At 34.7% G+C, this 25621-nt stretch overlaps 1 protein-coding gene and 1 long non-coding RNA gene across 2 annotated transcripts; one reads left to right on the top strand and one right to left on the bottom strand.

Moving 5' to 3' along the window:
• Positions 1–20347: 20347 nt before the first annotated feature.
• LOC138125604 (golgin subfamily A member 6-like protein 6) lies at positions 20348–22212 on the top strand. The gene is made up of 2 exons (XM_069041057.1): positions 20348–20916; positions 21567–22212. Exons 1-2 carry the CDS (start codon positions 20348–20350, stop codon positions 22210–22212), a joined length of 1215 nt encoding a protein of 404 aa, XP_068897158.1.
• A 2320-nt stretch (positions 22213–24532) lies between these two features.
• Positions 24533–25430, bottom strand: LOC138136141 (uncharacterized). Its single transcript, XR_011161179.1, has 2 exons — positions 24837–25430; positions 24533–24780 (listed from the first exon to the last, which is right to left on the bottom strand). It is a non-coding gene; the product is annotated as an uncharacterized lncRNA (long non-coding RNA).
• Between the last annotated feature and the right edge of the window lie 191 nt (positions 25431–25621).

Below are 25621 nucleotides of genomic sequence, written 5' to 3' on the forward strand. Positions count from 1 at the left end.
TCATGTTACATCTGTCCTATAATTAACTCCATCGGGAGTAGCAATCATTTCAATTAGGCGCACTCCCCATAATACACAGGGATGTTAACTGAACAACACCCCTTATGGCCTCGCTCAAATCGCGGTTGCCATGGCAGATTACAGGTGCTTGTGATTGAACTGCGTCTATTACATTTGTGATAATAACTGCGTTTGTCATGCATTTGTGTTGTTTGTCTCCTGAATGTACTTGTAATACATCTACATGTCACATGTCATGTACTTAGTTACCTTTACTTACACAAAAGTTATTCCATCGGTAAAAGCAAAATAGTCAAATATCATTAGATTATTATGATTATCTCATTCATCATCGTTTTTTTGGATTATAGTGAATATTGTACTAAAGTAAAATCGTTATAGAAGTGAATTGTCAGTGTCAAAGTTTTTAAAAATTCAGTGACTGTACCGCTGAAAAATGTAAAAAATATTGTTTTTGCTGAGATGTACTCTAGTGTCAAAAATGGATTACTCCCTAGAATTCGAACTTTTAGGGAAATAACGTTTTTCATGTAATGTGTAACTAGAATTTTCAAAAGTAATTTTGAATGCCAAAGGTTGGTTACTTTGAATTGAGAGATTAAATCCAAATAAATATGCCGCCAGTAACCAAAATTGATTGTGAAACGAAAAATCATCTATCACTTTGCGAGAAATTAGTCATTTGCAACTGTTACAATTAATTTGCTGTCTTACATTTTTGGGATATCTTTTGTTTGTCACCAGAAACCACATAGCCTCCAACCTAACCAAATTTATGGCAACCTAGTAACGAATATCCCTAAATCCTAGGGAGTAATCCATTTTTGACACAGAGTACGTATGTCAAATTCTAAGAGTGAGGTTATACTCCAGAAAATGGAAAACATTGTTAAAAGATTATAATAATTATTATTAAATTGCAATTCATTGTAGCAGTTTTAACCACTCACACTTGTTCTTTTGTGGAAAGCAATGTTCGTTTCTTTTGTGAACTAATTTTTCTTTCAACAAAATGTTTGAATTTATAACTTGTATAAATCTACCTGTCACGTTTGACGATTGGCGCCAGAACAAAAACTTAAATTCAAAAATCCCGAGAAGCGCACCTAGTAATTTTAGTTGGTACCAACTAAACGTCATTTTGACAATTCATATCTATAACGATTTTACTTTAGTACTTGAAGTGAATATTTTAAACAAATGAAGATCTTTATTTAAACTTTTTTGCAGCGAAAAATGAACACAGAAATATTATTTTCTAGCAAATTGAAATGTACAATTTGAAAAACTGACACAAATTTGAGGAATTTGATTCATTAAATAGTCCTCCAAATATGATGCGAGTAGTCAATGTTATGCCGATTATTATTTTTGTGGTGGTGTTCTGAATGTCAACGGCGCTGGGATATGAATTTGACGAGTGCACAGCACGAGTCGAATTCGGAAGCGCCGTTAACAACTGATTATTTTTTAAATAGGCCTGTCAGCCAATCGTAATGTCTATGACTATTTTTTCACGTTGTTTAATTGCATCTTTGTTTAAATAAATGCATAAAAAAGTTAGCATTGACTTGGTTGTTAAGGTAGCGCAGCCATTTGTCTCAATATAAACATTAAAAATTCAGCACCGTCGCCATTGTGGAGTAGGTACCATTCAGATTTCGTTTTTGAGATTTTATAATAATAATAATAATAATGTTTGTTAGCCCAACAGTTCTAGAAGAACCAATTATTATTTAATTTGGTTTTACGTTATTTGCAGTCAAGAATGTAAAAAATTAGATTGATGTGGTGAAAAGCTACGGTGCAGAAACTGTGTTCTTTATCAGCAGCAGACGCCAGTTAGTTTGTTACGAGATCTCTACATATGTAAGGTGTAAGGTAACTAAGCTTCATTACCTGCGTGCCATCATATCATGTTATTACAAAAAAATGCAACATCCACTAAATTTTCAGCTAGTTTGAACACCGTTTCCTGTAACTCTACACATGTTTAATGTTACTAGATTACAGTTTAAAAAGATAAACTAAAAATGAAGTTATTAAACGCCGTTCACATGAAAAAAGAAATATTCACTTATAATATCCCTAGTGCATTGATTATTTCCGGAAATTTTTTCGAATGCATTTCTAAAACGTATTAATTAGCCCGAGTGGAACACGAGGGCTAATTACGTTTTGGAAATGCATGAGAATAAAATTTCCGGATATTAATCAATGCACGAGGGCATATTCGGTAAGAAAATCGCAACGACACGGACATTGTGCTTCTTAAATTATAAATTTTTAAATCGTACGACACTCATTAAAGATCAATAGAAAAATTAGTTCACGAGCCATAACCAAGACAACAACAAAATAAATGATTTTGATTGGCTGAAAAAATTTCCACTTATTAATCACAGTTAGGTTGGTCTACCTACAAAAAATTTCCAAGAAATTTTTTTGTTGCCATGGTTATGGCTCGTGAACTAATTTTTCTATTGGTCATTAATGAGTGTCGTACGATTTTCCTTTTAATTAATAAAAATCATATTTATAATTCGACATATTCTACTATACTTGGGGCCGATTTCACCAACGCCAGTTAAAGTTAACTGTAGGTTCAAATGCTTCGTTACTTTAATTACCTATTGTTATAACAATGTTTTCATATACATATTTTAATCAACAGTAATATCACAAGTGCATTAAATTAAATTTTAACGTTTTGTCAAAATGTTTTGCTTAGAAATATGTCGAATAAATTTTCCACGTAACAAAATTTTGGGTGGAAAATTTACGAGAAATATTTCTTTCAGCAAAACGTTGCGACAAAAAACGTCAAAATTTAATCAGGTTATTTTCATGCACGCGGGGTATTCGGTATGATTATTTCCTGAATTATTATGAACAAATAGATTTTATAAAGAAGCGATTAAATTTTGACACAGATATTTACCGGATTAAATTTTGACGTTTCAAATTTAACCGATATAAAAGCCAGAAAAACCATAGCAACTACGGCTATGTGTATACAGGGTGTCTCAGTTAAGACTTTCGAGCCTAATAACTCAGTTATTTTCCAGCGGATTTTTGTGAAATTTAAAATGCACATATTTTAGACGGTGAAGAATAAAATCCCATTAATCCAATCACCTAAGTCTTAAAAACGTAATTTTTACATGCCTTTTTAAAATGTTGAATCAATTAAGATTTACATAAAAAATTGATCGTCAATAAAAAATGCTGTAGGGAAAAACTCGTCCTTGAAAGACGCCTGGTTTGCAAGAAAAAAGCAAAAAACTGTGTTAAACGTGGCTGCAAATGCAAAAACGTAGACGCGTATGAAACAAACGCGCAATTTTGCAGAATTTTGGTCATCCCTTTTCGCAGAAGCGCAGGTGACATATTTGACGTTTATCTTGCTAACCTTACAAACACTTACAAAGTCAAAGACAACATTTGGACGTAATTTACTATACTGGATGCTTTAATTCTTCCATAAAGGTCTAAAATACGATCGGGATATTTTAGCAAGGTAATATATATATATATATATTCGTATGAAGAAAATTACAATTAAAATTCGAAATTCATAAAATAATTATGGTAAATTATATGTTTTTAATTTGTTGTAGCCAATTTAGGGCGTCTTCGGTAAGTAGATGTAGTTTGGAGAAACCTTGCTGGAATTTAGTAAGGGGACATTCTTCCAAAATGTGTTGGATGGTTTCTTTTTCTGCACCGCATTCACAAGAAGGGTTTTCACGAATGTTCCAGTGAAACAACGTATTATTGCATTTGCCATGCCCGGTTCTAAAACGATTTAATTTACACCAGATTTTCCTAGGTAGGTCAAATCCCGGAAGTTGTTTTGTAGGATCCTCAATTAGATTTTTATTGAAAATATCTACGTCTTGCCAGGCTGCTTTCCAATAGTCAGATTTGGAAAATGGTTCCATGAGAAATTCTTCTTTCCAAAGTGGTTTACGCGATTTTAATCTAAAGGGTGGTAAATTTGCCATGTCTTGTGTTATGGAGTAATTTAGTTTACGTACGCTTCCTATGTCTTCAAATAAATTGACGACTCTCTTAACCTTACATTTTGTAAAGCCTACATTTGGATAGTGTTCCACGAGAAAACGAACTGTGTCATTGAAGTTCTTACGACACTCTCCATTGGCAATTTTTTTTTACTTTTTCAACAATAGTGAAATTTCTGCCGCTGTAGTCTATTTTTAGAGTACTTTCAATAAATTTTCACAATTAGACGTTTCTAATAAAGCGCGCCCAATTTTGACAGACTTTAAAGAGTGTACAAAATGTTGCTTGGCAATTAGTCATTGTTTGAAAAGGTAACTGCTCAAATACCTTCAAATTTTACATTAAATTTTTAACGACAAAATCTAATCTTTTCGTTGAATCAGACAAGTGGTTTACCTAATTGTTTGTGTAGATCCCTATTTTTTAATGTTTAACAATCTGATAATAATCGCGCATAATTTTCGATAAAGGAAACATGTGTTAAAATTACATTTTTTAACTTGAGGTAATTTTATTATTACTAATTGAACCTTCACGGTCTAAAATATCTGCATTTTAAATTTCATAAAAATCCGTTGGCAAATAACCGAGATATTAGGGTCGAAAATCTTAGCTGAGGCACCCTGTATAATCAAAATTTTGAACAAAAGTTTTGATATTTCTCTAAATCGCTTGAATTTTTCATCCTTAGTAACCCTCTCCACCACATAATTCAATATATTAGATGGAAAAACCTTTCCATTAAAGTGAAAAAAATTCATAACAGTGAAGAAATTCGCTCAAAAACAAAAGTTAAATACATATTTTTATTTCTAAGACAATAATTCATTTGCTGCTATGCTTTTCCATATTCAAAAAACAATTCTTTTGTTAGTGCTTGAAGGCAGTCATTTACGTTTCTACAGAAATCAATAAAGAACCTGAGGGCAGCAGCCTATCGTTTTCTCACGTATTTAATTGGCAACTTTCCAGTTGAACGTTACCATTTTTAACACTCCACCACCCGGCGGCACGGCAATTTTGCCGGACTACATACACTATTACGGATAATACTATCAAGTAATAGTGCAGTGCTTATCAACACAATTACCGGCGTCTTGCCTCCACATTTTGATTTTTTTGTGATTTATGTTCTGTGTCAATGTTAAGGAATTTCCTCACGATATGACATGAGTATAATAATATACCTTTTTGAATTTCAACCACCAATGTGTTCTCTAAATCCAAAATTTTTAAATTTTTAAAAAGAGATTGCGGTACTATTCCCGTTGCTGACATTATAAGTGGTAAAATCGATTTTTTTTCTAAACACCAAAGATTTCTCATAGCAACGGAGAGTTCTATATATTTATTAATTTTTGTGTTATATTGTGTGAATTTGGAACAGCTATATCTAAAAGATATGCTTGCTTTTGATGTTTATTTAAAATAATAATGTCTGGTCTGTTATGCTGAATATGTATGTCAGTTAAAACTGTACGATCAAAATATAATTTGTAATTGTCATTTTCCAAACAACTTTCTGGTTTATAAATATAATGTGGTTGTAAAGTATTATTTTTGTTAAAAAATGTTAACCATTGAACAAAAATCATTCCTTTTGGAGTCGCATTTTCGAAATAGAGTAAAATTAGAAAATGGAGAATGGTGTCATTGTCTCATTTTGTGCAAATTGGCCTTGAAGAATTTCACTAAACTTACAACTTATCAAATATTGTTCAAAGTCACACGGAATAAAGTTGATAGCAGCAGGTTCTTTATTGACCTCACTGTATGTACTTCATATTTGATGTTTTTTTTTATCCACTGTCACAAATCTTTTAGGAAATCTTTCCGGATTTTGGTTAACGATAATTAAATTTACCTCAGAGATCAGTTGTTGAATACGTTTCTGATCTGGCGATTTCAGTACCAATCGACACATTCTAATTAAGCCTAATTCAACCATGTTACGAACAAAATTAATATTTTTCTGTCAAGTTTAATCAAGTTTAAAAATCTCTAGATCACTTGACGTGAAGGTGCAAATTGTCTTGTAACTTTTAATGTTTAAAATAAAATGTTATATTTTCAACACATTATTACTTTATATTAGCTAAAAACAGGAATTTTACAGTAATTCAAGAACAAAGACTGTTTACATAATAGATTTCTCGTCACATCTTGATGAAGGGCATTATCAAATAAGTGAAAACCTGTCTGTCAGCAGCACCTTTTGACAAAAGCAATACATGTAGCAGGTAAAAGAAATATGAATGTATGGCCACTAAATTGCTAGAGGTGTAAAGTATTCACAATTTACATTCTATAAACTTTGTTCTAGTTCTCGATGTTCTGCTTCTGCAAGAATGAAATTAAAATCAGAAAAAATTAATATAAATAATAATACGAATTTTCCAAATTGCTTTTGTTTTAATTTTTACCTGAAAACATTTCGGCTATAGTAATTAACACTAGCTTGTTCACTATTACACTACGACATAAATAAATAACGATAACGAACGTTCTAAAAAAACGTGTGGCGTGATTTTCTCTCTCCTTTGCAAACGCAGGTCGTCTTTTAGTTGGTATGCTTTAATTCACGCCACTGCTTGTTCGCTGTATAACTGACGTTTATGGTTTGACAGCTGATAAAGCTACGCCATACGTTAATGGAAACAACAGAAAGCAGCGCAGTCCACTTAACTGCAAATATTTCTGAATATTACATTAGGAATAAATATATAATGTTCTCTTTGTTAACTAAGACATCGGATAATTGGGACAACCGTTTATTTGAGATAAACGCTCAAAAACAATGACAGTAGTGAATTTTTTTTTAAATCAATCAATTGTGTGAAAAATTCGAAATATGACGCATTTTAAGCTCCACTTCCAGTGGAAACGATTTTTACGATCATTTCGTCGTCCGTGTCTTAATTCACCACGTTTAAATATGAACACCACAAATAATAATTGTTTTGCGTTTAAGAAATTTTTCTTGGTACATACTTTGTAAATTTGTATAAATAACATTATATTAACAAAAGTTAATACAAAATACATACTCCTAAGTGCAGTTAATATGAAACGTTTAAGTTTTATCGTTTTAATCATTTTATAATATAACCTGCGACAAAAATAAGTTGAATAATCCACTATGTATATTGAGAAAAAGTGATAATAAGTGCAATACGTTGTACTTTTACAATGTTCGTCAGATGGAATTTTTAACAGTTTTTAAGGTCAATATAATCCTCTTGCCCAAAGATGAGATAACAACACCAGTAGCTGACAAATGACATGAATAAAATCCTTTTGAACTCTCAACAACTAGAATTACCACGCCCATAATGACAGATTTGTACAATTCAGGTCGGATCCCCATCTATTTTGTTATCTCACTATCCTTATTCTCCGACCATAGTTGCAGACGACCAGAACACAGATGCAAGCGGCAAGAGCCCTCGACGTAATCCTGTAACCTGAAACGTTCATTGTCAAGCGTGTAATAGTGTCGCAAATCTGGACTCGCTGCACTGTATAACCAAATTTGTTTGCCTTTTACGGTCGCTTTGATTCATTCGGCTTACACTTGTACTTATTCAAAGCTTTGTGTCCTGGCTACGATTGGCGCTTCAGACTTATTGAGGGGAGATATTCACTTGAAATATAAAAATATTGCAATTAATAACCAGAGTTCTGAGAAAAATAATGTTACAAAACGAAGACTTATGCGTATAATTTTTTGCGTCCGTAAAAAATGTTAACGGAGCGTCTCGCTCGTTTGGCTTTTCGACCAGTCTTTATGTTCTTTCTCCGGTAGGTTTTGATTTGTTTCGTAACTTGACACTTTGGTCCTTCGCCGTAGCAGTAAAGAAATTTGATCCTTATGATAAATTCCTTAAGGACGTTACAGCTCTTGCAGCACCTTGTTATTAAAGCAGTCGACTGCTTGTTATTTATTATTGCGTTCGTCTATTGCCCTTTAAATAAACGTAAGGAATTTCAATATAGGTAATGAGCAACTGTTTTTACTTAACATTCACAGACTAATAACTAATTCATTTAAAAAAAGAATCAATCCTTTTGTTTTTACAAAAATTGTAATTGTCTTACGCACCAGAGGTTACGTCTTCACGCTGGAAATAATATTGATTGTTGAGCCTGGATTCAGACGATATTTTATAGAGTAATTTCGATTGGTAAACGAAATAAAAATAAAATCGCCTTGAACACGTTTAAAATAATTTAACACGGATTATAAAAATATTCTAGATATGTAGGTACCTAATTAAAATAGAAAAAACATTTTTGTGTGCAATCGTACGCGAAATGAGCACTTCGCGTGCGTACAACAGGCCGCGAAATTGAATTTCGCAGCCGTTGCCTTGACGACGGCCGTAAAAGTAAAAGTCATTTTTATATTTATTTATTATCACAATTACAACATATACCTATATCTGCATATTTCCGGTGTAATCTTACAAAATCTGGATTGGTTACAGTTGAAGTTTGATTTTGTGTCAGGAACGGCCACTATTAGGACAGAATTTTCATCCGGTTTGAAATTTCCGCCAAGTTCAAATGAGACAACCGCATGAGAAGGAGTCGATAAGAAAGATCCCCATTATCGATCTATCATCTATATAAAACAACACATGTGAATTAGGTTAATTTTGGTTAATTTTTCAACGATCAAAAAGAGAAGTAGCTCGTAACATTTCCTGAATGTCATCAACACACATTTTGGTTTATTTGTGTTTTTGCACGGCTACTGATATTTCCACGATTAAAATAACCTAAAAAGGAGCAGATGATACAACGTAGCATAACAGAACTTAACATTTACCTTCCACAATAAATAAATTCCAATAAATAGGTAAACCAGTACAACATTATCCGACACGGTTTTCACATTCTTCTTGTTACATCAGTCTCAAAGTCACTAATATTTTTCATACATATTGCTGTTTCGATTTTTCAGGTTTCAAATGCGACACTGCACAATTTATAATATTTTTTTAACTCTAAATGAGTACACGGAACTGAAACATTGTAATTTTCTTCGGACATTTTTGCAATTTTTCTCATAAAGTGAATTGTTTTATTTATATCGTTTCTATAGCGACATGGCGACATCTAGGCCGACTTTATTTTTATTGATAGTGAAGGAAATTTTACTTGTTCATTTTATAATTACATACAAAATTTCGGGTTGCACACAAAATATGTTGTGTACACCTTGGCTACGAAATCCTTTGACGATCCCGAGATTGTCGTGCCTTGGCGACAATTTTTCTCTCGGTTCGTCAAAGTACGATTTCGCATCCTTGATATACAAATAACTATTTTCTACAGGGGTATTCACGAATAATAATGGGCCTAACAACGTCCCGACGCAACCAAATAAACATATTTCTCAAACGAGTAGATGCCAATTGATGTTTTTATTTTTTAATGAATCCAAGACCGCTTTTATTAAGACAATTTTCAGTTGTCATTTGTCAGTTGATCTTTTGCTAATTTACGATGAATGTAGAAAAAAGGCATATGCAGCAGTTCGATTATTTTATGCCGAGCGGTATCCTGGTTCCTGACAGAAGAGTACCGGGTGATGTGCCGCTAGCTTCGCAACGTTAGACAAACTAGTCTAGTAGACAAAGTTACACTACCGCCAGCAGCGCTACCTATCGGTGATGCTAGTCTCATTCATGTTATAAAGCTTGCGGCACATTCATCTACGTCACCAGCGCCTACTGCGATGAGACAATCATTTATAATAACCCCGTATAACTGGTTGCGTTTCAATTTTTGTAAGGCCCATTATTACTCGTGATTAACCCTGTATAATTGATTCAAAAAATTGGTATTCACGCAGTTATCTATGCGTGAAGTGGGTCATTTTCTTACATCCAATTTTTTTTACATTGTTATAAGATTTCACACACATAGGCTTTTCTGTTTTTCACTTCACACACTGTTTTCTATTAGTTACGTAGCAACATGGTCACTGCGTTGATACTTCAGATTTCCTTCAAAAATTTGAATTTTAAAATTTAGTTTTGAAATCAATTATACAGGGTTATTCACGAGAGGGGTACCAAAGTACTGTATTTTCAATTTGGTTGTAGGTCGTAAAATTTTATGGTACTTTAAGTTAAAGATCTTGCGGGGCTTATAAATCCTAGTTTACCACTAGCAGGTAATATTTTAAGCAGGGTTGTATTGTACATTTTGTATATTTGCATTGTACGGCAAACGGCACGCGCCGCTTCCCAACCTTTTCAAACCCAACCATTGTGCCCGTTAATCGCTCATAATATGCAATAAAATTTTACGACCTACAACCAAATTGAGAATACAATAACTTCTGAATTTTTATTTTGCCGCAACCAACAATACCAATGGCAGTAACTGCTAAATCAAATGTGTTATTTCTTTTAAATGAAAATCAAAGTAGGTTGGATAAATTTGTGAGAAATGTAAGATTGGCAGATAACCTGTATTTAATCAAAATTCAACAAATAAATTAACAAATTAACTTAATTAACATTAACATAAACTTAAGGTTGTAATGTTGTCTTATGTACCGTGCTTTCAACACATTAGGTATTTCCTGTAATTGGATTCTTCATGCTCCTCGCATGTCTTTTCGTCGTTATTGTAAAAACAAATTTTTCGAATTGACAAAGACTTTTTGCTTTAATGTCAAAGAGACAGAACTATAAGAGCCATCCTGGATTGAATTATAATTATTTATAAAATTTGAAATCAATAAATTGTGCAATATGTATAACGGGTTGCTGCAAAAAATTCAGAAGAATCCTTCTCCTGAATAACCCTGTAGAAAAAATATTGTTTATATTTCGTGCGGGAAGATGTTTTTTGTGCATGAAAAGGTCTTTTACGCTGAGACGCAGATCGAGGCAGTAAAAGCACTTAATATAAAAATAACAATTTTTTCTAATTTTGACATATAATGTGTCACGTTTCGAAATATGATGATGAAACATTAGTGATGAAAGAAAATCATGCAGTCGCGGATAGAAAAAAGTAGGACAAGTCTTATTAACAAATTTAACTAAAATTGAGTTGAGTAAACCGGGCTTACTATAATAAATAAATAAATATTTTAATAGTAACCATGGAAACAGGAAACAGACTTACATTAACAAAAAAACATTGTGCTACTTTTTTCTATCCGCGACTGTATTTTGCTTTTGTTTTTCCAGAATTACTGATCAGGAGACATTGATATCATTAGATATCACTTGATATATTAGGGGCCAGTTTACAGGAGCGAAATTAAGTTAATCGTAATCAAATTCGAGATTAATTGAACACGTGATCAGATTGAACCAATCGAAGTTTCGGATTCATGGGTTAATCGCGCATTAAAATTTAATTCAAATTAAATATTTAATTCTCTTTCTATAAACTGGCCCTCAAACTTTGAACTTTAATCAAACATTTTTCATCTACAGTCGCGGACAGAATAAAGTAGGACAACGTTTTTACACTAATGTAGTCTGTCTGAAATTTTCCTCTTTCTGTGGTTACTATTAAAATATTTATAGTTTATTACGTAGTTTGTGTTGCATTTTTTATCATATTAATTTCGTTTTTTTTTTGTCAGTGTTGGTCCTTGACCCTCACTTGGTACAACTTTATTTTGAGTTTTTTTTTTCAGACATCCCCGCGTTAACTACATCACTAATATGTACCATGATCGTCTCAAAACTTTTTTGACATTGTTTTTTGAAAAGTGCCAACATTAAATCTGCAAAAATAAGCCCGGTTTACACAATACAATTTTAGTTAAATTTCTTCTATAATCTGTTTCAAAATCAAAAATCCACCACCTGTTGAATTATGTTGGCAGAAAAAAGAAATCCCTAGAATAAGTTTGAACCCAACATCCCGCCAAAATTTGACTTTCGGTTTGTCACAAATATCAAATTACAAAAATGGTTCGAAAAACGAGGAACCTTTTAACCGCTAAATTAAAACGACCGCTCATTACCCGCTTCGAAGAATTCAAAAAACACAATGAACTACGACCAAAACAACTGTCAACAGTTTCCTTTCATAACCCCGCTTTTTTTCTGACACTTGCAAATACACTAAAAGCAAAAGTTGGCGACGTTGTCGGATGTATTTTCGAAGTAGAATGCAGTGTTGGTGGATTTTTGATTTTGAAACAGATTATACTTTTTTCTGTCCGCGACTGTACATTCAAATATTATTATTATTATTATTATTATTATTAAATTAATTATTATTAGAAATAATCAATATTGTCAAATGAGTTGAAATTTTAGTCATGATTCCCCTTGTGTTGATCGTAATTTTTGTTAAACTGGCTAACATTTTCAGCATTTACATACAATCAAACTTGGAAGAGTGTTCCCATTTTCAAAAGCACGGTTTGTTAAGAAATGTTGGCTGGTGGTTGTTTTAAATGATTCCTTGGCAATCTCTCAACATATCAGGACGTGTGTGGCTGTGTTTGCTGACACGGCTGTTTTTGGTGATTTTGGTGAGGTCGATTTTGTTTTTGTTTGCTAGATTGCTGTAATCTAACACCTCATTTCGTTTCCTGAATATTTGTAACATTTGGTCAAAGTTGCGTTTTCTGTACAAGGAAAAATTTGAAGAAATTGTCTCTCAACGGTGGGTGGTCGAAGCAACTACTTTTTGTCGGCTGATAAGTGATAACTGATAACGCTACCTTATCGCGCCTCCTGCCAGGCTGGTGCGGATCCGTCATCGCCTTGCTTGTACCGTCTTTATCTCTCCTTGTTTATTTCACTTTTTTTTGGAAATAATTTTGATGTTTTCGCTTATTCATTTCCTGGAGAGGAAGGCTGTAAATCTTTGGCACCTATTTTTGACCGAAACGCAAAATGATTTGTCTTTGCGGGTTATGTCTCGCAATTATTGACACCAACCAACAATTAATGCTGTGTCGTGGAGTTTGTAACAGAAATTTCCACATTCAGTGTACAGGTATCACCGTCAAGCTGTGTAACTCTATAAAATCTGTTTCCGGACTCTCATGGAGATGTCGAGATTGCGAAAAAAAGTGTTTTACTATCGATCAAGCCTGTCTAAATTCTTTTGTGGAGGAAAAACATTCAGAAATGCTTGAAAACTTAAACGCAATTTTCCTGACTTTAAAAACAGACTTTATTAAAATAGCAGAAGAAAAATTAAAAACACTTCACTTGCTTGCGGCGACTCCGGCGACCTTGGCACCTCCAGCGCACCTCTCGTACTCACAAACGCTAAAGAATAAATCCCAACCTGCTGTCATTATCAAACCAAAAAAGCCTAATCAAGATATATCTGTTGTAAAATCTGATATCAATTCGAAGATCAATCCGATCGAATCCAAACTGAATGTAACTAAACTAAAGACTGTCAACGAAGGTGGTGGTGTACATTGGGGTTACCCGGACGTCAAGTGAGAAAAGTACCAGAACCTGGAATGGAAACGTGTGTGATCCTGTTTCGAGGACGACCTGGAGTGCAGGAGACGAGCGTCTCTGGAAGTGTCACTGCAGTTTGCGTCGTTTTTCCAGTATGACGTGTATTACAATACAAAGTGGTCTCTTGTACGAGTAACCCAAAAGAGAGTAGTAGATGATATCATTAAAAGTGGAAGTGAGTCATTTTGTGCCAAGCCCAGAGATTGAAGACCGAAACGAAGTCGATGCCGTCTACTGGGCGAACAAAATGTAAGGACTGTGTTAATGTATTTACAATAAGTACCTAGCTTTTCTTTTGTATTGTTGTATTTCAATAAATTTTGTCTGTTTGCTTCTAAATAAAAATGCGTTATTGAACTACATTACGCAACTCAAATGACTGTAAATGAGTGTGGTAATAACTACTTATCCAAGCAGCCGTAGATAAAATAATTTTAATTTCCGTCAAAGGAAAAGTCGAAATTGCTAAAATAATTTTGTTACGACAAAAAAATTTCATGAAACAATGCTACTTCCAAGCTAAAAAGGACAGACCAGATTTAAGAGATCCGGCAACAATGTACTATGGCGGACAATAAATTTAGGCCGGCAAATTTCTGACATTTCAAAAAAGTCAATGCAAGCGACCATTTATTGTCATTATGACTGATGTGTCAGTTTGTCAAACTGAAGGTTTTCAAGCTGTTTGGCGTTTCCTTCGCCTTTTTCGTAACTTACAGATCATGACGCACTACCATAACTGATTTGTAGTGGCACTTCTCTCTGGTGCACGCTTCTTTTCCCAATTTTAATTTTGATTATCGCTGTCATGATGACAAGAATGACAAAAATCGAAAATGGGGTTAGTTGAACATAATGCCAGCTTCACATTTTGATGTCAACTCAATGACAGGCCGGCCTAAATTTATTGTCCGCCATAGTACCTATTCAGAAAATATAACCTTAAACTGAAAACAACGTAACCTAACACAAAAAAATGTCAATTTCCTTTCGGGAATTTAGTTACCACCGAAGTACTGCCAACAAAAACACTAGATGGTCATAGCCAACTCGGTCCCAGAAAGATCGTGAATGCCTAATAGCAGGCGGTCTCTATTTTTATTTCCACCTTCTAAGTAAATGACACTTTATGGGTATTTGTGGTAACTAAGTAAATGGGTAATTACAGGCAGAGCCCTGTCATATTTAACAGGGACGTAGAAGAGACCTGTAATAGTTATTACAAGTCTCATCAAAAAATAAATAATCAAAACTATGTTTATTACAAACACAAACAAATTTAACTATCAATTGTTGCAATTACATACGTTAATAATGCATTTTGATCCGTTTCGCAAGTATTTTCATATCGCTCCTGGGATCGAATCAGTAGAGAGCCGCACTTGCAGCGTTGGTAATTCCGTGATTATTTTCTTGCATTCCAATAAAATCGCCTTCAAAGTCTTCATCGGGCATTACAGCCATTCTTTCTTTCTTTCTTTTTGCAACAAATTTCACAAAACTTCTGACAGTATTTTTGTTGTTTATCTCAACACCATGACGACGTAGGTAATTGCCCCACCGCCTTTCATTACAAAATTTTTATAAACATAAATAACAATTAAAAAACGAAATTTAAAGGCTGAAGGTGGAAACAAAAGTTTGTATGCAACTCGCTTAGCAATTAATCTTTACTGGGCTTACTGGCTTATGGGACTCGCTCCTTACGTCGCTCGTCCAACAAGTGCCAGCGCGCCCGTAAAGATTAATTTACTAAGCTCGTCACATAAATAACTATAACAGGCCAGGACACTGGCTGTGTTGCCAAATTTCTTAGTGGGCCATTCCATAGCATCCTGAGTTTCAAAAATATTGGCACTTCTATAGAAAGACGGTTCATTCAAAAATCATTTTGGGAAGACAATAATTAATTGTGCAATTAATTTCAGTAATTGAAAAAATAAACATGCCACACAAATGTTGCGTACCCAATTGCAAGTCAAATTATGCTTCAAGCGTTAGCGTTTTCAAATTCCCATCGAAGAAGATTAGAATGCAAGAATGAATGCGGATTTTGGAACTAGAAAACTGGCGCGTGAGGTCTTTGTTGCTCGTTCCATTAGGTTTAAAATCCATTTTAAATTATAAACCTGTATTGGTGGTAGGGTCCATACACCCGACTGGGTAGCTTTTGGAGTTCTTAATTCATACTGCACCTTTATTAGTCTTTAATGGTCTCTGTGTACGACTTTAGAAAAAGATCTTGTCCTGAGCTGTATCGTGTACAGGTGGCATGCGTTGGAATTTGCACTGGAGCTAATGGAATCACGGTGAACTAAAAGGACTTATCTTCATTTTGGATAGGATACTTGTTCAGAATACAGGACTCTTATGAAATTTTACTAACAATAGCTATCTTATAAAACAGGATACACATAATTACCTTGCCTTGGACACCTGATATACTTTGACTGAAGTAAAATTGCAATACGAGAATTAGAAAAATCTTTCAGTGATGATTGACTGACAGCTGACAATGACAAAATAGTGAGTGACAGTGAGTGATCACAAAACTTCAAAACTAGTAACTTTTTTTAAAGGTTGGCGAAGCAACGTTGTCAGACGTTAGTGGGCCATTCCACAGACTACTTTCTGAAGTCAGTGTCACGGCCTGTTAAAATAAAGACCGCCTTGCTAATAGACACAATTTGATTGACACATGTCAACATATGAAGTGAGGTTATGCGTTCCTAAAGGTTGCTTTACAGCATACGTGAGTAGAATGACAGTTGTGGACGAAATTTTTTGTCCGTCATTGTACCAGGCGCGGCTCGTGGTGAAATAAAGCGGGTGTTCTGAAAATTTATTAATTTGTTTACAGTAAAGTATTGATTAGCCGAATGTTAGTTATAAGAACATTGAATCCTAATTTAAAATTATTACAGTTTACATCGGAATTTATTATCGTTTACATCGGAATTTATTATAAACTCGAGTCTGTGTCGTAGATGACACATATTTCTTATAAATTTTTTGTTAATTTCAGCTATATTTTACGATTATTGGCGCTACCCTCAGTCCCATTTAGATAATAATCGACGCCCTACTGTATTTATTTCCGAAAATTGTAAATTACAATATAATAATACTTCTATAACGAGCGAAATTACTCCATGAACTGATGCCTTTGCAGCTCAGTTTCTCGTTCAATCCTACTAATGAATTGTAGACGCGTTTGCGATTGGAAGGAACTGCGAAGAGGTGCACAGCTAAGCTCCAGTGGCCCAATGCAATAAAAGCCGTCCAGCTGCGGCACCGACCACAAAAGTTATTTGACTTAATGGAACTCGTCTCGTGCGTCACAATGGAGCATAGCAATCAGTTTCAATTTTTTTAACGTAAAATAATTAATCATGTCACTGTACATTAACTTTAACAAGTAACAGAACTCATCATGATGAACAATTTTTCTATGTAGGTACCATTTTTTTCAAATCGGCAATATTTTTTAGCTTTTTCCCCCACATAAATTAACGAGCCGTTTATGTAAATCTTCTAAGCACAGGTTCTAACAATGGGCAGTATAATTTTGTTTTTGTAAAAATGCTTAGAAACGGTCGTCACAGATATTTGTCAAATAAATTACTTTTAACTGTTTGAAAATAATTTAGAAATTTTGCAAGAACGGGTGGGAAATGCTGCTGAATTCTTTCTTTTCCGTTTCTTCTACTTCGGTGTCACAATGGGCATTTTGTGAAACCGAAAACAGTTTCACAAAGATCAATTTTATAGCATCGTTTCTAGTGATAATTGAATTTGGGGTTGGTATTGAAAGTAAATTTCAGTGTTAAATGTGATGTCAAGTTAGTGGCGGCTCGTGAAGTCTGGGTGAGGTGAGGCCGACGTGTACACATACATATTTGTGTTTGCAGAAACACACACACAACACAATGGCTCCAACAGGTGAATTTATGGGCATCAATTTTGGGAATCCATATTATTGGACCATTTTTATTTATTAAAATGTTAATAATTTCGTTAATTTTATTAATCGACCACTTTGATTAGGTTACTGCTTAGGCTAGGGCCACACTACAGACTTTTCATCGGCGGACAGTTTAGTTGGTTGCTTAATAAGTATGAGGACTTATGTGAGTGCGCACACTACAGCGATCGTAGTCGGCCGACAGATTGATCAAAAAATAGTTGGAATTCCCTTTCAACAAGAAAGTTGGCCAACTATTGATAGAGCATGGTGTACAATGCGAGTGCGCACATTCACCGACTATCCGGTCGGTGATCCACACATATTATGCATGCATATTATGCTCTGCAGTGCAAAAATTTTGATTTTTAATTTATGATTATGAAAGTGATAAAATATATTGAACCAAAGGATATTTTCAACCTATGTCAAATCTCATATGTATTTAATTAATATCGCGTAAGTTTTATTGAGATACCCACAAAAGTAGGAAATATTCCAGCAAAAAATGAGATGTGCTTTATTATTTAAATATCTATAATTCAGAATTAAACTAGATTCCTTTACACATATTTTTATGCGTTAATACTAAGGTAAAGACGCAGTCGGAACGCGCTACTATGAACTATGACAATAACAGTTAATAATAATTATTCGTTATTTTTGTTCATTACCAAAAGTGAAGAAAGACCATGAATTCGAATGAACTTTCAAATTCTATTAGGACCCCTCATAAAGTTTAAATTTTTGTTTTTTTTTTACTTTCTCCTTTATTGCTCCGATACGTTTTTTTAAACCACCTTTGCAATCCCTTTTTTATTGCTGTCTTCTCCGCCTTCGCATTACCCTTATTCCTTAATTAATGACTCGTTATTAGAATTGAAGAAATTGAAAAAAGACCAGCTTTATGTAGTAAATCAGCAGTGAGTCCTGGCACAGTGCAAAAATTTTGATTTTTAATTTATGATTATGAAAGGTATTCAATATGTTGAACTAATGGATATCTTTATCCTATGTCAGATGTAATATTTAATTAAAATCGCATTGATTTTATCAACTGTGCATAAGCAGTCGGCCGATTAATAGTCGACTGTCTGCGCACCAACGCCACCAACAGCTAACCAAACAGTTTAGTTTGCCTGGTGTGCGCGGAAGCAACCCAATCGGACTAAATTATCGGCCAATTATTTAGTCTGTAGTGTGGCCCTAGACTTAGCGGCATTTGGCAAACAGTTTGAGCATTTAAACAACAAAATATTTGTCCACCTCCTTAGTTTAAAATTTACAATGTAGGTTCTAAATGTTTCAATAAAATTGTTTTCCTGGGTCCTTTTTTTATCTTTCGGAATTGGGAAATATTTTAATAATAGGGGTTAAAATGCTTGCTTTTCGGTTTTTGAGCTTCGTAATTTATTTCAATGTCAGTGGAGACAGCCCACTAACTTTAATGAAATTTCCAGCATTTCCAAGTAGTAATTTTATGTTCGTTTTACCTCAAATAGCGTACGGCAACACGGCTTTGATTTTTCCCTCTCATTTCCAAGGAACAAAAATGAAATATTTGCAGACTATTGGGATGCATAGAATGTTTTTAAATGTTGCCACATTTAGTGTAACGAATAGGTCCATATCTTCTACAAAAAAGAAAATTTATTTTTTTAAACATTTTTACCAGATCTCTTAATGACTACTTAACAACGTACTACTACGTTGTTCCGCGAATTTTGGGGCACCCAGTATAATTTTTTCGACGGAACTGTTCAAATTGAGCACCATTTTGTTCGAGACATTGTTGACATCTACGTATCACACTTCGCATGGCATTCAGAAGGATTTCAGGTGGCATTGAAAAAGATACTATATTTTATTATTTTCGAAATATGCTTGTAACATATTCACAAGTACCAAAAAAATTATACAGGGTGTCTCAGCTAAGACTTTCGGGCCTAATATCTCGGTTATTTGCCAACGGATTTTTATGAAATTTAAAATACAGATATTTTAGACGGCAAAGGTTCAATTAGTAATAACAAAATAACCTCAAGTTAAAAAATGTAATTTTAACACATGCTTTCTTTATTGAAAATTAGGCGCGATTATTATAGATTGTTAAACATTAAAAAATAGGGGTCTACACAAACAATTAACTAAATCACTCGTCAGATTCAACGAAAAAATTAGATTTTGTTGTTAAAAAATGTAATGTAAAATTTGAAGGTATTTGAGCAGTTACCTTTTGAAACAATTGATGAAAGATTGCCAAGCAACATTTTGTACACCCTTTAAAATCTGTCAAAATTGGGCGCGCTTTATTAGAAACGTCAAATTGTGTAAATTTATTGAAAATACTCTAAAATGCCAATGGCAGAAATTTCAATATTGTTGAAAAAGGAAACAATTTTTGCCTATGGAGAGTGTCGTAAGAACTAAGAACTTCAATGACACAGTTCGTTTTCTCGTGGAACACTATCCAAATGTAGGCTTTACAAAATGTAAGGTTAAGAGAATCGTCAATTTATTTGAAGACACAGGAAGCGTACGTGAATTAAATTACCTTCCTAAAATATTCCGATCGTGTTTTAGTCCTTTATGGAAGAATTAAAGCATCCAGTATAATAAATTACGTCCAAATGTTGCCTTTAACTTGGAGTCCGATTCGAGCAGTCGAAGCGAGCGGACCTGTTTTACGGCGCGCGATAAGATAAGCGGCAAGTAAAAACGAGGTAGAATGAAAAAAAGTGATAGTGAGAGCGAGAGAGACGAAGATCACAAAAGGAAAAGAGAAAAAGGACGAGAATCAGAAGAGAGGATTAACCCATTTCGGAAAAGTAAAAAAGTGGAAAGATCACCTGTTAAAAAGGCAATGGATGAGGAAATGAAAAAGATGTTGGAAAAAATTATGGAGGATGTAGGGGAGATAAAGGAAGAGAATCGGAAGATGAGCCGGGAATTGGAACAACTGAAAAGTATGATGCGTGAAAAGGAAGAAAAATGGGAAAGAGAAAAGATGGAATTAAAAGAAAAAATGACAAAATTGGAGGAGAAAATGGAAGAGCAGGAAAAAATAGTGAGAAAAAAGAATATTGCCGTAACGGGACTGGATGAAGAGGAATGTGAGAACGAGAAGAAACTGGAAAAATGGATGAAGGCAGAATTAGAGGTTGAAGTAAGGGTGAAAGAGATGTATAAAATAAATGGAGGAAAAATGATTGTGGCAGAACTTGAGAGCTGGGGGGAAAAACGGAAAGTTATGGAAAATAAGAGGAAACTAAGAGAAAAAAAAGGAAAGAGAGTGTACATAGAAGATGATCTGACAAAGAAGGAGACAGACATACAGAAGAAATTAAGAACGCTAGCCAAAGAAGAGCGACAAAAAGGACTGCGGGTGAAAGTGGGTTATAAAAAGATATGGATAGAGGGAAAAGGTTTTAGGTGGGATGAAGAAAACGGGAAGTTACATACAGCAAATTTTTGAATAAGAGCGTAAGAAAAAGACGACAGGGCAGAAAAGGGAAAACGAACATGGAGAGGAATAAAGGAGAAAACGGGCAAATAAGAATAGTATTCTGGAATGTAGCGGGAATAAAAAATAAAGAGAATGAGTTTTGGAAGTATTTGGGAGAATTTGACGTAGTGGGATTGGTAGAAACGTGGGTGGAAGAAAAGGGGTGGGAAAAATTGGAAAAGAGAATGCCGAGAGGGTTTGAGTGGAAGTGTCAATATGCAGAGAGGGAAAGCAAGAAAGGGAGAGCGAAAGGTGGGATAATAATGGGTGTGAAAAAGGGACTGGAAGAAGAAAACGGATCTGGAGTAAAAGAAGAAAGACGGTTTATGGAAAGAACGGTAAAAAGAAAACAGAGAAAATGGAGAATTGTAACAATATACAGCAGAAGTATGAAAGAAACGAAGAGAATAATAGAAGAGCGAGTAAAAGAGCAGGAAGAAGGAACTCTGGTGATTGGGGGGGATTTTAATGCAAGAATTGGGGGAAAAGGAAGGCGGATGGAAGAACAACAAGCAACAATAGAAAGAAGACCAACAAAAGATTGAATAGAAAACGCAGAAGGGAGAGAACTGGTTAGCTTAGTAGAAGAAAGAGGGTGGGACGTACTTAATGGAAACTGCATAGGAGACGAGAAAGGGGAGTACACGTATATTGGATCGAGAGGGGAGACAGTTATTGATTATGTTATGGTGAATGAAGAAGCATGGGATGAAATAGAAGAATTTAAGGTGGGAGAAAGAGTGGAGTTGGATCATATGCCATTGGAAGTGAGGACAAAAGGAAGAGAGAAAGAGAGAAGTATGAAGGATGTTAAAAGAAAAATTGTGAAGAATATTTGGACGGAAGAAGGAAAAGAAAAGTATAGAGCAAGACTTAGGGAGGCAAAATACGAAGAAGAAGAAATAAACGAAAAAGTGAGGGAGCTGAGCGAGAACGTAAAAAATGCAACAGAAAAAAAAGAGATAGAGATAAGAGAGAAGATAGGGCTGTGGAAAAACGAGTGGTGGGATAAAGAATGCAGGGAAGGGAAGCAAGCAGCAAGAAAGAAACTAAGAAATTGGAAAAAAGAAAAAGCAACGAAGGAAGAGTACAAGAGAGCACGCAAGAGGTACAAATTAGTATGCAAAGAGAAGAAGGAAAAGAAACGGATGGAAGAAGAAACGAAGATGAAAGGTATAAAAACGGAAGAAGAGGTGTGGAGATACATAAATAGGGAAAGATAGAAAAAAGGAGAAATAGAGGAGATGTTCAGGAAGGGGCAGGCAGGGGGGGTTGTGGTGGGCAAAGAAAAAGTGTGGTCTTTGGCATACGCGGATGATTTGGTGGTGCTAGCGAGAGAGGAGAAAGGTATGAAAGAAATGTTGGAAAACATGGAGAAATATATGAGGAGGAAAAAGTTGACGGTGAATGTAGAGAAATCCAAGATGATGGTGTTTAGAAAGGGGGGTGGTAGGAGAAAAATAAATGAGTGGAGATGGGAAAAGGATAAAATTGAAGAAGTGAAAGAATTTAAATATTTAGGTTATGTGATCAATGAAAGAAACACAGCAGCAGCACATGTGAGAGAGTTAGTGAAAAAAGCGAATAAGATAATAGGAGCGGTATGGGGGATAGGAGAGAGAAAATTTGGACATGACTTTAGAAAGAGAATAATGATGTTTGATAGTCTGGTGAAAAGCGTGATGATGTATGGAGCGGAAATATGGGGATGGAGAGAGCAAGAAGGGTTGGAAGGGGTGCAAGGAAAATATTTGAAATGGGTGCTAGGAGTAGATAGAGAGACACCGGGCTATATAGTGATGGAGGAAACAAAAAGGGATGGAATAAGAATAGAAGCAGGAAAGAGAGCAATAAGATTTGAGGAGAGGTTGATAGAGAGAGGAAAGTGTAGAATTTTGCAAGAGTGTCTGAAAGAAAAAAGGAAAGAAATAGGAAAATGGTATGGAAAGAGAGGGAGGCATATTTCGAAAGAAATGGGTATGCAGGAGCGGAGAAAGAATGCGAGAGGGAGGCAGAGCAATGACAGATGAATTGGTGCAGAGAGACAGAGAAGTGCAAGTGCAGGAAAGAAGAACGAGAATTAGGGAATCTAGGTACAATGGGAAGTATGAAAAAATAATAACGGAAGAACTACCAAAGTACCTAGGAAGAGAGAGTAGAAAGGAGAGAGTGATAATAGCAAGATTTAGGTATGGAAATGAGGAGAGAGAGAATAAACATTGGAATGAGGATAGGATTAGAGTGTGCAGGATGTGTGGAGAAAAAAAGGAGACGATAGAACATTTGTTGAATGAATGCGTAGAATTGAGAGAGAGAGATGAAAGTAGAGAAGAAATGTTGAATGAGGATGGAAGAGGGATCGAATGGATGAAGAATGTTGAGTGGAGAATAAGGACAATATGTGGGGAGGGATAATTGCTAATTTGTTAATTGGTTATTGATTTTGAATCACTGTTTTAGTTATTTACTTAGATTAGTTTTTAGTTATTATATATTATATTAAGTTAGTGGAAATGTATAAGTTAGTGGAAATGTATAAAAATCGGATTACTTTGAAAACCTGTATAGGTACCAAATATACATGCATACATGTTGCCTTTAACTTTGTAAATGTTTGTTAGGTTAGCAAGATATGTCACCTGCGTTTGTGCGAAAAGGGATGACCAAAATTCGGCGCGGGTGCGCGTTTGTTTCATACGCGTCTACGTTTTTGCATCTGCAGCTACGTTTAACACAGTTTTTTGCTTTCTCCTTGCAGACCAGACGTCTTTCGAGGACGAGTTTCTCCCTACAACATTTTTTATTGACGATCAATTGTTTGATGTAAATCTTAAGTGATTCAACAGTTTAAAAAGGCATGAAAAATTACGTTTTTAAGACTTGGGTAATTGCATTAATGGGATTTTATTCTTCACCGTCTAAAATATCTGCAATTTAAATTTCACAAAAATCCTTTGGAAAATAACCAAGTTATTAGACTCGAAAGTCTTAGCTGAGACACAGGCTGTATATTGCTATTTAAAAAAATTAAGTTGACCCTTGACCCTTGCAAGGTAACGTTGTTTACATCCAGCTTATAGTACTTTTTGAATGCTTTAATTTGATGTATGGTTCGTTGAAATCCGATTTCTAATAAGAAAGATATGTATAAGCTGGGGCGTTATTTTGTGATCAGTCTCTATATTAGGTTTTATTAATACAGGGTATTTCACGAGTGATAATGTGCCCGACGGAATTAAAAATGCAACCCGCAATACATTTTCGAATTTCCGAAAAAGGCTGGCTACTGAAATTAAAATATCCAGTTTTTTTTGGAACCGACTAAACACAAACAACAGATTATTTAATATTTATTGCATGAACAAAAAATTGGTGCGATTCTGTTTTAAAATTTACTAATATTGCTATATAACAAGGTTGTACAGAGTGATCAACAAGGACTGAAGCTGTTGGCAACAATGACAACATGATGAAAATTTCAGTGAAGTTGGTAGCATTACATTTTCAGTTGTCAATTTTGACGGACAAATTTAAACTTCAAAATCAAGTGTCATTTTTGTATCAATTTATTAATGAAAATGGTTTTTACACTAGAGCAAGACATTTTTATTGGTATGGCGTACTTTCGGACTGGAAATTTTGATGCTGCTAACGGTTGGCAGTATTCCACGGAGCACGGACGATACATTGCACCAATTTCAACAAATGTTCCCCGAGCCAGTTGGTACTTTGGGCGGCGCGGTACCTTAGTCGCGTTTAGGCAGTATTGCACGAGATTGGTGCAACGTTACCTACAAATAGGTGATGTGAAAAAGGCAAAACCTACTGGTAGAACATCTACACTTACAGAAGATGTATTTGAGAATGTTCGAGGTAGAATGGAACAAAACCCTCGAAAGTCAGTGCGAAAGCTTTCACTCCAAACAGGCGTGATTCTTATGTAAAACACACGCATCCAAAGTTCTTTGTTGGGTACGTTTAATGCAGGGCCTAATAATCCTTACCATTAAAAATCCCTTCATTCCTTTTCCTTACTTTACAGGCTTGTCATATGGAAGTTGCCTAACCATTTTAAAGAAGAAATTAAAGTTCCACCCTTACAAATTTTCCCGGATCTAATCCCTGCATCCCGCAGACTTTCAGCTCGAAAATAATAACGCATAAAACATGTGTCTGTTTCTCAGGAGGGGCATGCGGGCACGGCCTGTCGCTTTTATGAATATCGAAACAGTGGGCCATTATTAAGTACCGCTAATTACATTTTATACTGTTTTTGGTCATTTTGTACGTATCGTGTTTTAAAACTACCAACTCGTAACGTAACCTAAATTTTTTGACATTCACAACTTGCAGCGGGTGCCAACACTGACGCACAAAAAAATTTCATACTTTGGGAATATTTTGCTGTCATTTGCTGCCAACAGCTTCAGTCCTTGTTGATCACGCTTGCTATGATATGAATCTGTTGATTGGTTGCATCTATGCAAAATCAATGTTGTTCAATAACAATATTGCTAAATTTTGAAACAGAATCGCACTAATTACCTCTGTATCATTTTCGATGTTTGTAATGTCACTTAAAGTGTTCATTATGCTAGATTTTTTGAGGCACGCACTCACTTCACAAATTAA

The sequence above is a fragment of the Tenebrio molitor genome, chromosome 1 (assembly GCF_963966145.1).
Source record: "Tenebrio molitor chromosome 1, icTenMoli1.1, whole genome shotgun sequence".
Lineage (NCBI taxonomy): Eukaryota > Metazoa > Arthropoda > Insecta > Coleoptera > Tenebrionidae > Tenebrio > Tenebrio molitor.

Coding starts and splice junctions, on each gene's coding strand:
- LOC138125604 (XM_069041057.1), top strand. CDS start 20,348: ATGGATGAGGAAATGAAAAAGATGTTGGAAAAAATTATGGAGGATGTA. Junction 20,917..21,566: donor ATAGAGGGAAAAGGTTTTAG/GTGGGATGAAGA, acceptor AGAACTGGTTAG/CTTAGTAGAAGAAAGAGGGT.